General features: G+C 41.5%; 1 protein-coding gene across 3 annotated transcripts; it reads right to left on the bottom strand.

Annotated features, from left to right (window-relative positions):
* Positions 1 to 76: 76 nt before the first annotated feature.
* On the bottom strand, positions 77 to 13,270 carry LOC111251660 (regulator of G protein signaling 7-like). Of its 3 annotated transcripts, none has more exons than XM_022808431.2 (12): positions 12,718 to 13,270; positions 12,139 to 12,279; positions 11,652 to 11,920; positions 11,319 to 11,516; positions 5,915 to 5,953; positions 4,322 to 4,493; positions 3,921 to 4,081; positions 3,042 to 3,245; positions 2,626 to 2,833; positions 2,254 to 2,452; positions 1,228 to 1,475; positions 77 to 852 (listed from the first exon to the last, which is right to left on the bottom strand). In XM_022808431.2, exons 1-12 carry the CDS (start codon positions 12,772 to 12,774, stop codon positions 553 to 555), a joined length of 2,196 nt encoding a protein of 731 aa, XP_022664166.1. In that variant the 5' UTR covers positions 12,775 to 13,270; the 3' UTR covers positions 77 to 552. The 3 variants fall into 3 exon arrangements, with proteins under 3 accessions (XP_022664166.1, XP_022664167.1, XP_022664168.1); XM_022808432.2 differs by having other exon boundaries at positions 1,228 to 1,463; positions 12,718 to 13,269; XM_022808433.2 differs by lacking the exon at positions 5,915 to 5,953 and having other exon boundaries at positions 12,718 to 13,265.
* Positions 13,271 to 13,413: the final 143 nt, after the last annotated feature.

Genomic DNA, 13,413 nt, shown 5'->3' on the forward strand with positions numbered 1-13,413 from the left:
TATAGCGCCATCTATTGCATCGTCTTGGAATCGGTTCTGTCCGGATTTCTGGCTTCGCATGCTAAGAGTCACATGATTATTATGCAAACAAATCGCCATTTTTATTCCACGCTGCACGTTATATTTTACACAGCTTTTCCCTTACCAGGGATGAACTTCTTCGTTCGAAGCAACTGAAGGGGTCCGAAATGGATCTGTTTTGCAGTCTTGTTTCAGAATTGTCGCCGTTTTCGATTAGAAAAAGGCCAACAGATCAAACATTCAGTTAAATATTAACTCAACTCGCAATAATTAAAGGCGATGTAAGCATACTGAAGAGCAATCGAAATGTGTTATTGTGTGATACTACTTGCTTTCTCTTCCAGATATCTTTTCGGGAATTTTATGCTTTATTTGGTCGATACTGGTTAATGTAGTTATGAATTAACCAACTTGTATAGTACAGCATAAAATTTTATGTTGGTACTATCGATTTGCTTTATGTGCAGTTTCCTCTACTCCCAAATATGTCGCAATCTTCTGTATTCATTCAAGATCATTTCCAACGAAGAATCACATCGTTCTTTTTGTCAATGATGATTTTCGTTGTTGCTGCTGTTGATGCTGCGGTGGATCCTCGGTGTCGGTTTCTTTTGGCGAAACAGATGGTGGTGGAAGCATTGCCTCTTCGGGCGTTAGGCCTTCGGTGATTCTCGATGGGGGTTCCCCTTGAAAGCCGTTGTCTTCCGCCGTTGGCGACATAGTAGTAACGCATAAGTCGACGTCGGCATCGCTTGTGCTGGCTGTGGCGGCACGTTGGCCTAGTACGCAGCCACTGTGACCTGCTGCGCCTGCCGACGCTGTAGCTTTGGCCTGATTATCGTTCCGTATTTAGGGTTATGCCAGCATGCAGTGGCACACAAGCAATGGACAAGCACGAAGGTAAAGAAGAAAAATGTTTGTCATACTCAAAAATGGCTATATATAATATACTATTTGCTTAAACAAATATATTTATACGGTCGGATATCGTTTAGTTGCGACGTTGCGATCGGTTCTAAATGAACGCGTATCGTTGCATAAAGTGTACGATATAACAAACTATTATAATAAGGTACTCCTCCATTGAATACATCGTTTTCATCTATTTTTAATGCTAGTAATAACAATACTATACATTTTAATTAGTGCACGCCCACTGACTATAACGAATAACGACAACTTCCTCCGAGCGTACATTTCACCCACCTCGTGCTTAAGAACCTTGTCCGAGTCCGCAAAGATTTCGCTGGTTGAGGCCGTTGAGGGTGCGGTGAGCGTTTGAAGGTCACTTGTGCTTAGTGAATGCCTTCCGCTAAACTGGCTAGCGACGCTAATTGAATCGTCATCTGATATAAGGTCGGTTTTGGACCCGCTGCTAGCCAGACGCTTCTGGCGGCTGCTGTTGCGGCGCTTGATAGACTCCCGGAGGTCGCAGGTGCTTCCTGCAAGCAACCCTGTGAGACAACGTGATGGACGCACGGCATGTGTCACGCCGACCAAGACACGGTACAGAAGGTGCATACACAAAACAAACATCAAGCGAACGCATTCACAGGCGAAAAGGACAAATTCGCTTGTAAAAGACTCAAACAATGTTAAGAACGTTACACACAACTGTGATGAGTAAAAGTTTTTCCCGAGGTACATGCTGAGAAATTATTGTGATTATATATATATGTGTATAGCAAATTATTATAATATAGATCTTTTTTGCAGCTTCATTAAACTCACTATATGCAAGACTGTGATTAGTTTAGTTCCTAATGAAGCAGAGCAACAGAAACCTAAACGATGAAGGTTCATCCATGGGTTGTATTGTGTCTTGAGTGACAATTTTCGTTCGTAAGGATTATAAAAAGAACTCGATTAAAATCTAAATAGTACGTGACAGTAATCACCCCCCTGAGCAATCACTAATGCGATATTATGTTAATGTATATATTATTGTTATATTGTGTGTATTGCCTTTTGATTAGCATGGCAGTCAATTACTGCAGGACAAGAAATGCGTTTAGGTAAACGATGTGGACTGTGCGTGAAAAAATGGGGTAAAATAATCATATTTTGCTAAACAATATAGAGACCCTGAGAGGGGAAAGGAGTGCTTAATCTATGTGCAGTTGGTTGGAATGAGTTTCTACGAAGAAACTTGATAGGTGCTGAGCTCAGCAAAATGGCGCGTAGGACAAATTAAGGCATATGTACATACAGACCAGCCATGTGGCTACGTACCCGAGAGTCGTCTAGCGGGAGCCTGTTGGGTCTGTTCAGTTATGGCAGCACAGACTCGGCTGTTCTGTCCCGTATAGAGCAGGCCTGCGTTGGCCAGATGGCCCTGAGATGTCGAAGGTCTAGCATCTGCTCCTGAACAAATCTGCGGTTTCTTGCGACCGGATGCGAAATTAAAGAAACGCTTACGTTGACTCTGAATCTAAAAATAAGAATTTCGAAACGATGTTAAGAGAGAAACAAAGCACTAACAACAGTTTTTGTCATTAGTCTGCAAAGGCAATTACAATAAATAAGAATGGCAGAAGTAAAGACGAGAAATAGAGAATTATAGAGTCTTCGGGAACGCAACGATAGCGCGTCGTTGCCTTCCACCTGTAGCAGCGACGCTTTAACCATGAGACTTCGGAAATGCTCGCTTCGTAGAAAGCGCGGATAGATATCGGTCTGCATCAGGGTGAACACGTGCTGCTGAGCGTGATCAAACGTATAGCGCGATGGTTTCTTTATGGCCTCCAAAGTAACTTCCATTGTAGCCGAGTCCAAATTAACTTCACATGGTGCACCCGATGATAAATATTCACTGTTTGAGCATTCACACAAAAACGTAAATGTTTTTTTTTATACATAGCGGGAAAACATTGCCGCTAATTTGTACGAAGCATCGTATGCAATGAGACATTCGTAAAAATATCCGCGTGTACTTTCGATAACTCTTTTCCACATATTTTATAGATACACGATTGATAAGAACATAATAAGTGAAAAGGCTACATCGAAATGGTACGAACCTATGGATTTCCGTAACCCTCTGAGGAATGCATGCATATGAGCCTCGCTTGAGATCCTGGACGGCCTTCCAGAAAAGGATGTTTTCGTAGGAATATTCTTTGCGCAGGTATGTCTCGAATTCCTGGAAGCCTCGAGGATCTGAGAGTAGCTCTTCCAAGGAGAGTGTCCACCGGCGGAGACGCCTTTCGGTGAGGGTATCCGTTCTAAGCGAGTATCCGAAACATTTGATGTTTTTTTTATTTACGAACATTAATTATTTCACTTAGCAAACCAATGCATACCTAGGCAACGCAATAGAGTGTTAAATCGCGTCTAAAAAAACAATCTATCTCTCAGTAAATATTTTTGTACACTATTCTATTCAGCTCACTTCTGAAAAAACTGACTTCTGATACAGAAAGGTATGAAGACTGGATAACGTGTAGTTGCAGAATCTAGAATCCTTTCAATAAAACAGTGTTAGAATCTATGGGAGATGGCCGTTCAACAAATTAATTTACCGTTGAGCTAACCACGAAGAACGTAATAACGGCTTCGTAATGATGTACTGCACATAGATGATAAGCAAGCCCTTAGGGAATTAGAATCATAATGTAAATATTTGTCGCATATCGTAGCTTTTCAAGTTTTGAGAAGGCTCAACAAGCCTATTCTTTTTACCAGGGGGTATGATCACGGGTGACTTACCTTGAACATATTCGGTAGATATCTAATACCATTCATTTGATATATAGTTATATCCCTAATAATTATGCATCGTAGATAACCGGAAAGGTTTTAGGTAGAACATGAGATTCAATCAATATACTGTACATATTACTAAACGGAGCAACTTCAATTGGCATTTGTTGACAGAGCAAAGACGTGTCTAAACCTACGTATGGCTTTCGATTATCCAGAACGTTGGATCATCAGAGACCCATGGATTTGAAGGTAGTGGAGGACAAAGAAACGCATCGAACTCCCGATAGTCCTCGGAGCGCTGCCACAATGTGCTCTTGGCGCGACTTCGCGTTATTGTGCTCTTTAATATTTTTATCTGAAATCGAGTAACATCAAAATGTTGAAGGTGCTTCTTTAGCATAGAAGGGGCGATGGATAGTTTAGCTACAGCGATTAACGTAAATAGGACAGCGCGGCCTGTTATATAATGCCTGATATTACGCTGATCGAGAATATAATGTCTGTATGTGTTCGAATAGCACAGAACAAATTCAAAATGAGGGGAATTTTAGAAAATTGTGTGGGTGTATCAAGAGCTGCTACGGACTATGCTCACCTGTCGTTTGAGCTGCTCGGGCGTTGTTTTCTTTTTTCGGATGCGCCGACTGGGGACGGGGCACCTTTCCAAGCAAGTGATAGTCCCCGGGGGTGGCCGATGTATACGCCAATACGCCCGCTCCTGCGATGATGAGATCACCTTATCTGTTTTCTTTTTTTCCTTTGATTGCCTGCGCAGATAAAAAAAATGTGCCTTACAAAGCAAAAACCTGATTTGTTCTTTAATTCCAAAGGACGCATACACGAATTAATGCTACAAGATCACATGTTTGCTAGCGTCGGACATCTCCTTTAGACGATTGCACGGTAGAAAAACTAGACAAATAAGCGGCACACAAGTCTAACGACGGCAAAAACATTAAAAAACTTTCTTTCTTTTCTGGTTTACACGATACAGTTGGTGATGCTCCACCTAAGTACACAGACTGAGTCATTAAAGAAAATTTTGTATTATAGCAGTGTATTTTGTAGTAACAGTAACTTTGTACACTATGCCAGCTATGGCTTTTCAGATTATCGCTTGAAAATAATGATCGTCATCTTTACCGTCTCGTACAATCATGCATATGAAGTTTCGTTACTTTATTTTTCTTCATTTCAATTTTGGACGCGTTTACTGGGTGTGCTATGTGCCTACTGAACGTATTGTTCTTCCTTCGTGTATCCTCAGTAAGGACTTTCGAGCCGTGGTTTGTAAATATTTCGCACACTCATTTATTAATTTGTCCTGCGATAACGAAAACCTGGCTATGTTCTTACGGTGCCCTCTTGAGGAGCTTTCCCATTAGTGAGAAGATATTACCCCTAGCCTCGCCACGTTGTCCAGGCACAAATCCCTCCCTCAAATAAAACTAAAGAAGGCTAAGACGGACTAGAAGAGAGCCGTCTGTAGAAAGGTTCGTCTGTTTTTAGAAGAAGAAGAAGAGGCAAAGAAAGATCCGTAATGGCAATTCTGATTAAAAGTCTAGTCTATTCATGCTCTCAAATCGGCTGTACCAACTAAAACCTGGAAATTGGAGCATGTTTTTTAGCTGCCACATCCTAATTAACTGTCGATTGTTAAACTAGATCCCATGAATCAAGGACCTGCCATGTTTTCCAAGCTACTAATCTGTCGGGCAAACAGCCAGATGTCCCAAAAAAAAGACGCCTGTATTTAGTTTGTTTCTACTCAGTTTTCTGAGAAAAGATAGACCGGTTTGGCCCATGTTTCATTAAATATGACATTTATAGCGACGATGTATTGATGAGCAATAGTGTAATATTAAATGCATGATAGCAATGTAGCAATGACGGCGGACGGAGACTAGACGAAAGCGTTTTGATCGTGATCTGCGCGTAAGGCTTACTTACTAGTACTTGTATCGTCGGGAATCACTGATACGACCTTTTTATTGTTTTAAAATGGATTATAATAGCGAAGAGTTTAGTTTTTGTCATTCTAGAATATCACCTTATCAAGTTGTCTTTTTAATTGATTGTATCCAACGGAGTTGAAAGCATTTAGCAGGAGCAGCTGAAATCATGCTGAATACTTATTACATAATAATTAAAGCCAGCGATGATTGGAAAAGTTTATTACAAAGCTTACCCTTTAATCCGTTCCCGTCCGTCGCTTATAAAGGGCGGGCTTTTTTGAAAGAGTGAAATGGAAATAATACGATCAGTATTCATTATGAAGGACAAAAGACAAGTGAGCAATTTTCATGGTTCTGTATTAACAAATTAAAGTTAAATTATCCGCGTTAATAAGTTAAAAATCATTCGTGTCATAGAACGTTGCCCTACCTGAAAGCCGCTCTACTTGACAACAAAGCCACTTAGCCGAACACAGATAATAGTGAGCCATCAGCCAGTCATTTCAAACTTTTCAGTAGGACACAGGACATGATCGTACTGCTAAGAATCTAGCGAAATGTAATAACAACAACGATCAATATCACTACTATAATGTTTTGAGTTTTACGCCTGCTACTGCCTCTAAGTACTGCTTCAGAGCTTGCTGTTATTGTCGTTACTAACAGTATTGGTCTAAACAATATATCTGTTCAAAAACTTAGTAAAAAGAGCATTTAAAAGGGACAGGTCTAGATAAAGAGACAGGCATAACAGACGAACAAGACAAATGCGTAACTTGGAGAAAATCCTAGTTGAAATTAGCTGTGCTTAAATCTCAAATGCAATCTTCTTTTCAGTCAGGTTATCAGCACGACGCCAAGGTTTGTAATCGCATGATGCCCATCCGGCAGAGGTGCTCTTCGTCCTTGATACTTACAGCCCCCGGCACTTTCTCGACTTTATTGCCACGATCACAGCCCTTAGTTTCAAGATTAGTTTCAGCATCGTCACTTAAGTCTTTGCAGGTTTCGTCTATGAAAATCTTAACCTCGAACAAAGGAGAGACACTGAATACAAAAGAAACCACAAATTATTAAAAGGTAGATTAGGTAGCAAGCTTCCGCGCATCCTTTCGCCGCCTTTTTCCAACCAGCCTCGATACGTACTGAAGCCCATTATTATCTATATATAGCTGGATAGCTAAGCTATCGAAGTAGTAAAGTACGACCGGTGGCTTACTCAATAATTGGCCAAATGCTGTTTCTAAGAGAGGAATAAGTAAAACTGGACTCTGCCATCTACCGATCTTGAAGTTTGAGAATGATTTCTATACGTGCTGTTTCAGAAGGCACAAGTGGGCAAATCAATTTAAAGGTGTGCAGAAATCCCGCCCATCCCAGTCTGCTGGGCGGCTCAAGCTGCGTCGTTAAGGGACAGCCGGTGGTGAGGCCATGTGCCTTGGGCCGAATCGAAGCGAAGTTATTTAGCCTTCAATCTGATCGTCAGTAAACTCAGGATGTGGTGGTCGTACGGCGACTAACATGCCAGCGGCTATGCTAATACCAGCATCGCTGGTCAACTCGATCGCAAGCCAGATAGTAAAACGCGTCAAGCACTTCAAATGGCAAACGACAACAGTACGGCCAATGAAACTGTTGTCTTCCAAGCAACAAGCATTGTATTGCTTGATTGGTTAGGTCAATATCAACATTTTTGCCTTCCTCCATATTGCTTGACGATCCCCTTAGGGGTATCCCATACGAGTCACCCTGTTCGAAAACAAGTCAGAGCTGAACAGCAATTGGTATAGAAGTATGCTCAACTCACTTTTAGCTACCCGATTCGTTTTAAAATCTCTATGAAACGAATTAAATGTTTCGAAAGAAAAATGCCTACGATTATAAGATGTTAGTGTATCTTCGAGTTTTTCTTTTTTTGAATATTCTATTTTTTGTCTTCGGCCGGCAACTGTTCCCTTGGATTTAATCTCCTATGGACATTAAACATGCGGATGTGCGCTGGTGCATGTAAGCGGCTAATTGTATAGTGATTTCCATTCAGGCTTCTCATGAGCATTGGAGTTAGCGGTACACGTACTATTAATGCATATGAGACAGGATTATTACCATGGAACCACTGCACGGAGTGGTTTACTGATATTAGATGGCATCGCGTACACAGTGTAGCATCAATTGAAATGAGTGAGAGTATATCCACGGCGTTTAGACGGAAACAAAGAAGTGATTGAACAATAATCTTTAGCGGACCGTTTCTCGCGACGGACATCCGTATCAGCTGCTCTTTTGGGAATTAGAAGAATGCCTATTATTTTTAGGAGATAAGCAGAAAATAAATATAATAGGGACTGGGGAGTGGTGTTTGGAATATGAGGAAAAATCAATTATCATCGGATGTGTTTGCGCCTAACGAAATTCGTCGAAGTTATAAACTTTCGTAGTTAATCAAAATTGACGGTTTTAACGCTACTAAGTACATCGGTGTTGAAAAGACAGAAACAAAAATCTGTACGCTAAAACGGGAGCAACAAGACCGGATACTCATTACAAAAATTCTACAGATAATTAAAATGTTCTTTATCATCTATGTGTTTCCGTTGCGGCTTGGTAGCGCGACTTTAACTTGGCGGCGGATACAATAACTTGAATCATTCACAAAACCCTTCGATACAAGTCTTAAGTTGTGAAAGTTGGGCAGAAACCACAATACGCGTTGTTTTAAAATCTGGTACGAAATTCTGGATGGTATGATGGCGCAGCTGTTTATAGAAATAGGCTAGCGCGGGGCTGCTTGATTAAGCAAATAAGCACGTTCTAGAGCGACGGCTTATAGCCCAGATGTGAATTCATTGAAATAATATGAACGGGGCCCGATTGACCCAGAGGCCAACAAACCTCACCATCATGAAATTGACTGATTTTCTACTGTTGCTAAAAAGGCATTTATAAATGTACACAGGGATGGTCCGACACGCTCTTTTCAGTGACATAGCTCTCGAAGAAAAACATTATCAGCGCAAATGCCACCCATATTGAATGAGCGTGATTTTGAGCAATGGCTCTATGGGAAGCATGCGAAGAAATGATTCAGTCGTGAATAAGCGACACTGGCTTTATCTCAGTTTTTGGCTTAGACACTTTGCACAGGCGAAAGATTCGTAATAGGACTGTTGGAGTCAAGAAATTTCATTCCCTACATGAAAAGAGCGGGTATATATTTAAGATCACGGAGTCGTCACGTTACCGTAGCTAAACCTCATGACCCTTCTACAGCATATCTTACATGATACAAAAAATGCTGCAAGGTGCAAACCGCAAATTTTTTTATAAGTTATTTATGCACAATAAGATTAGGCTAAGGATTCGTTTAAATGTTTGCTATCACTCACTCGTCACAAATACGTCCCCTTACTGGGTGAAACCTGAACAAGTTCACCATTATTAACTTTTCCTAAAACTGATTCTCGTTTGTCCTTTATGCCGCTATTACCGACACTGCCGCTTAGCGCCGGTTTACGGACTTTTCAGGGTAGAGATTGTACGAGTTTAAACAACACTGAACAGTCTGAGCTGATAGGATTACTAGAAGAACTGCCTGTATTTTAATGGGAGGTAAAAGAATACCTGCGGCTGTATTCAAACCTAGACTTTCTGTGGTTATTAGGCGGACCGTTTAACATTGTATCGTCGCAGAAACACCACACTCGCAACAGAAAGCTCGGCTTTCGTAGCCCCTTCAGCTTTTTTGTAGGACATCGTGTCGAGACCCATCAAGCCACTCAAAACGTCACAATGTCTTGGTTGAGATTCATGCCCTACAGCTTCTTTCCTGTTACATTCTATCCCAGGATTTTCGCTAAAAACATTAGAGCGTAATATATTGATATGCCTGCTAAGCGTTACGGAAGAAATTGCTTTGGCTTTTTAGGTAAAGGCTACACAACTTTTGAAAAATTCTCCTTTGAAATAGAAAGGTGACGCTCAAAGTAGCCAGCCAAAGCCTGGAGAACCAGAAGCATTGTGTGCAGTGATGAATTATCCTAGATACTAGTAAGAAATTATATAACAGGCCATTTTGGTTCACTAGTGCTTATGTGTTAGACGTTAGATAAAGGCTACAAAATGCTTACGCTTTTTGCGCGTGCTCAAGCAAACCAACTGTGATTCCAAGACAGCTGAATTCTAGGTAGAATCGCATTATAGGTGTTCGTCAATGAAAAAAAAATGCCATTTTAGATAGAAGGTCTTCAAATGTAACATTTGCCATCCGTAAGACTCGGCATCTATGGCTAAATCGATACGCTGTGCTTCCAGGGAGACGCTTTACCGTTTCTTACGGACCAGCATAACTTCTAATTCGAATGACATAGTAAAAAGTTTTAATTCGCAAAACTGGACTATTCGCAGCTTAGGGAGTATACTTACTTAATATTGATCTATAATTATAAGCTTAAAAGCATACTTTTGGGTAAGACTAACTGATCGTTTAAATAATGGTACACGAAACGTAGGTCATATATTTGGCTGGAAAAATAAGGTGCGCATATTTCCCAGTGAGTACGACGAGATGACTTACGATCGACTTTACATAGCAAAGTTTATTAACCTTACCATCATTTACTTGGTTTATTTTACAGAAAATATTAATATCTATTTTGTATGACAAAGTTTAAATAACACATATTTTTCTGGACTTTTCAACAAAAGGCCCTGCCTTCTAATGACTGGCCCGGCTATTCCTTCGTAGCGTCTCGTGACTCAGCACTCTGTATATCTCCATCATGAAAGGTAATGGCTCTTCTGTTCAGAGGACGCACATTAACATATATGAGAATGTGAAACCAAGGTAATTAAAATGTTTGTTATTAAATAAAAAAAAAAAACAAAACAGCTGATACAATATCTAATAGTAGAGTACGGGCTACCTAATAGGGTCGAATAATGGCGCGACAATCTTATCACGTTGACTAGATACGAACATTTGTAGGGAAGCAATGAAATTGCTTTTGAATTACGACCTATACCATGAATGAATACGCTGCTTATGTATGCAGGCAATACAAATTACAACGAGACAAGCTATAACTGTTCTGCTATATTTTAGTAGGAAACGTCACGTCCTTGTAATTTTTTTCTGTAGAAATTGAAGGACTCACAAAGAATTTCTTTACAAAAAACTGCATTTGTAGTAGCACCCGAAACAGCGCTCACGCCGAGTATGTTCAAAATAAGAGCACAAACTTATCATTTGTTACTTTTAATTATTTTATGATAATGCTAACTTCCGTGAATAAAAATCCCCATGTAATATACTTCGCAAATAGCGTTTCTCCTTGTGCCGTTGTTGATCCTAATATCCAAGTAGCAGACGACGTACAACTATTATTAAAATGCCAATTTCTCCAACAACAAATACCTTGCATTCGTTCGGTTGCGTACGATCGTGGCTTGGGCAGTCAAGCTCCTAGTTAAAGGGGCTAACCGTTGCCAATTAAATGGTAGCAAAGGTACAATCACTTCGCATATTTCATCTCTGGCGGCAACATATCTTTACGAGAGACGTACGCACAGATGAGGGACGAAGGCATTTTCTCCTGTAGCGTATAAAAAAAAATGTATCGAAAAATGGAGTCCACTCACGCGATCTGTTCCTCGGCTTGCTGACACAATGTGTCCCACTTATTGGCGAGAAGTTTTTTCAGCCGCTGAAGCGCTTCTATTTCATAATCTTCGAGCGAGTTCTTGGGCTTATTCTTGAGTGTCCTTCTTAACAAATACAGTGCATACTCGGTGTTATCTGGGTTGTTACGAGATGCCCAGTATTCTGGAGCTTGAAACCTGTGATAAAAAAAAGCGTGCTTGGTTGTAAATCCCATAAAGGTATACGTGTCCTTTTGTGACCGTTAATTTTAGCATTAAACAAAAACCTTAATGGGTTTGCATTGGGCTAGAAAAAGTCATTCCTATTTGTACCTGTATAGCGTAGAATCGTCTTTAATCGTGTAGGTTTTCGCATTTTCGCCAACGGGGAAAAAATATCCGTGTTGACAAAGCAGATTGGCTAGGTGAAGCGCCTCTTGTGCCACGGGCCCCGACTGGTCATCGATGTCCAGGTTGTCCATTATCCACTCGACGACGTCGTAGCCCACAAACGCACATGGGATTGACGTAAGGAATAGCTTCTGCGAGCGAACTGGAATTCCCAATTCAGGGTGCTGCATTTCCGCAATAAGCCTTTCCATCTATGACACACGTAATGGGAAGGAGCACACAAACGTAAACTTAAAACGACAACAATACCCATAGTCTACACTACGAAGATGATTAGAAAACCCTAAATTGCGACAACGAATTTCGAGTATGAACCATTGGCAATAACCCGTGACGTACAAAGCGCAAAGTATGGTAATGAATATGCACAAAATAAACTTCCATTCAACCAATTAATAATTGTACGAACTTTTAGGAAACATGACTCGATGCACACGTCGTCATGACTGTTTTGGTGGTGACTCGTAAGATGCGGAGATCCAGGCGGCCTGTAATGTTGGCTGTTCGCTGATAGGGGTCCGGCAGGCGCCGGGGACAGCGCTTTCAATGGCTGCAATGCAAAATATCTCTTTAAAAACAATTACGAAAATATGCGCAGGGACATTCAGACGTGACGTACGTCAAGCACGTAAAATATGCTATAGAATGTCACTCATTATCGAGCTTCCATTCACTATATTCGCTGTGGCTGTAGTCGCCTTATTGGTAACAGCGCACGTTTTAGCTATACAACGTCTCCTATAGGAGTTCCCACTCTGTACACTGACCATTAGCGAGAAACCGCGCTAGACCTCAATGTTATTCGATTCTCGTATCGTTCGTATCACCCAACAGGTGTCCGGCCAATTATCACAGATTTCACAGTCAATAAAGATAACATCGTCCATTTGTCAGTCGACACAGATAGATACAAACGTACAACGACTACGTATCTCACAGCTACATGGCAATATTTATACCTGCTAAATACACCGATACAACAACTCACCTCAGTGGCGTATTCCCTCGGCTCCTTGAGTAGCTCGTTTTCGCTATCACTGGACATGGCAGGTCGTTTTTGCTGTTCGTCGTTGCCGTTTGCCGATGGATCAACCGATGATGGTCGCAAGCCACTCGGCAGCGGCAAACCAAAGCTACTATAGCGCAATTTCTTCAAATTAAGCGACTAGTGTCCAGCCAGGTTACCTAACCTAGTCGGTTTATGGTCGGCGACTACATCCAAGCCGAAAATTCAGCAACTATCTACTGCCGCCTCGATATCATCCCTATGTCATCTAAACTAAGCGAGCTGCATACGGCAGGACAGCAGGCAGCGGTCCCTGGCACAGTGGGGCCACTGTGCCAGTGCCAGTTCCTGGCCTTGCTTTGCCTTTGGCCTATGTCTTCGACCCTACTGCACTCTACCGTCTTGATTTGGTCCTCCTTCCTCCCTCCTTTACTTCTTGTCGTTCTTCTCGGTGCGCGATCAAGGGGGTCCGCGATTTAGGGCCGTGTGTGCGGTAAAAGTCGGACTCGGAGGAGCGAGAGGAAAATAGTCGGAGGAACCGGTACACCGAGGAAAAGGAACCAATGAACAACAACTGTTGTTAATGCTCCGGGTGCTGCGAGAGCCTGAGAGGTGGACGTTGAGCACGAACGCAGGATGTCGAGGTGACGGCGACGGCGAGTTCCTTGGGAGAGGGTC

This window comes from Varroa destructor, unplaced genomic scaffold (assembly GCF_002443255.2).
Source record: "Varroa destructor unplaced genomic scaffold, Vdes_3.0 BEIS01000005.1, whole genome shotgun sequence".
Classification (NCBI taxonomy): domain Eukaryota; kingdom Metazoa; phylum Arthropoda; class Arachnida; order Mesostigmata; family Varroidae; genus Varroa; species Varroa destructor.

Bases quoted from the DNA above. Each gene is read 5' to 3' on its own strand.
- LOC111251660 (XM_022808431.2), bottom strand. From the start codon at position 12,774: ATGTCCAGTGATAGCGAAAACGAGCTACTCAAGGAGCCGAGGGAATAC. The intron at 12,280-12,717 runs GTGAGTTGTTGT...TTTGCATTGCAG, and splicing joins CGAGGGAATACGCCACTGAG to CCATTGAAAGCGCTGTCCCC. The intron at 5,954-11,318 runs GTGAGTGGACTC...CTTTCAAAAAAG, and splicing joins CAAGCCGAGGAACAGATCGC to CCCGCCCTTTATAAGCGACG.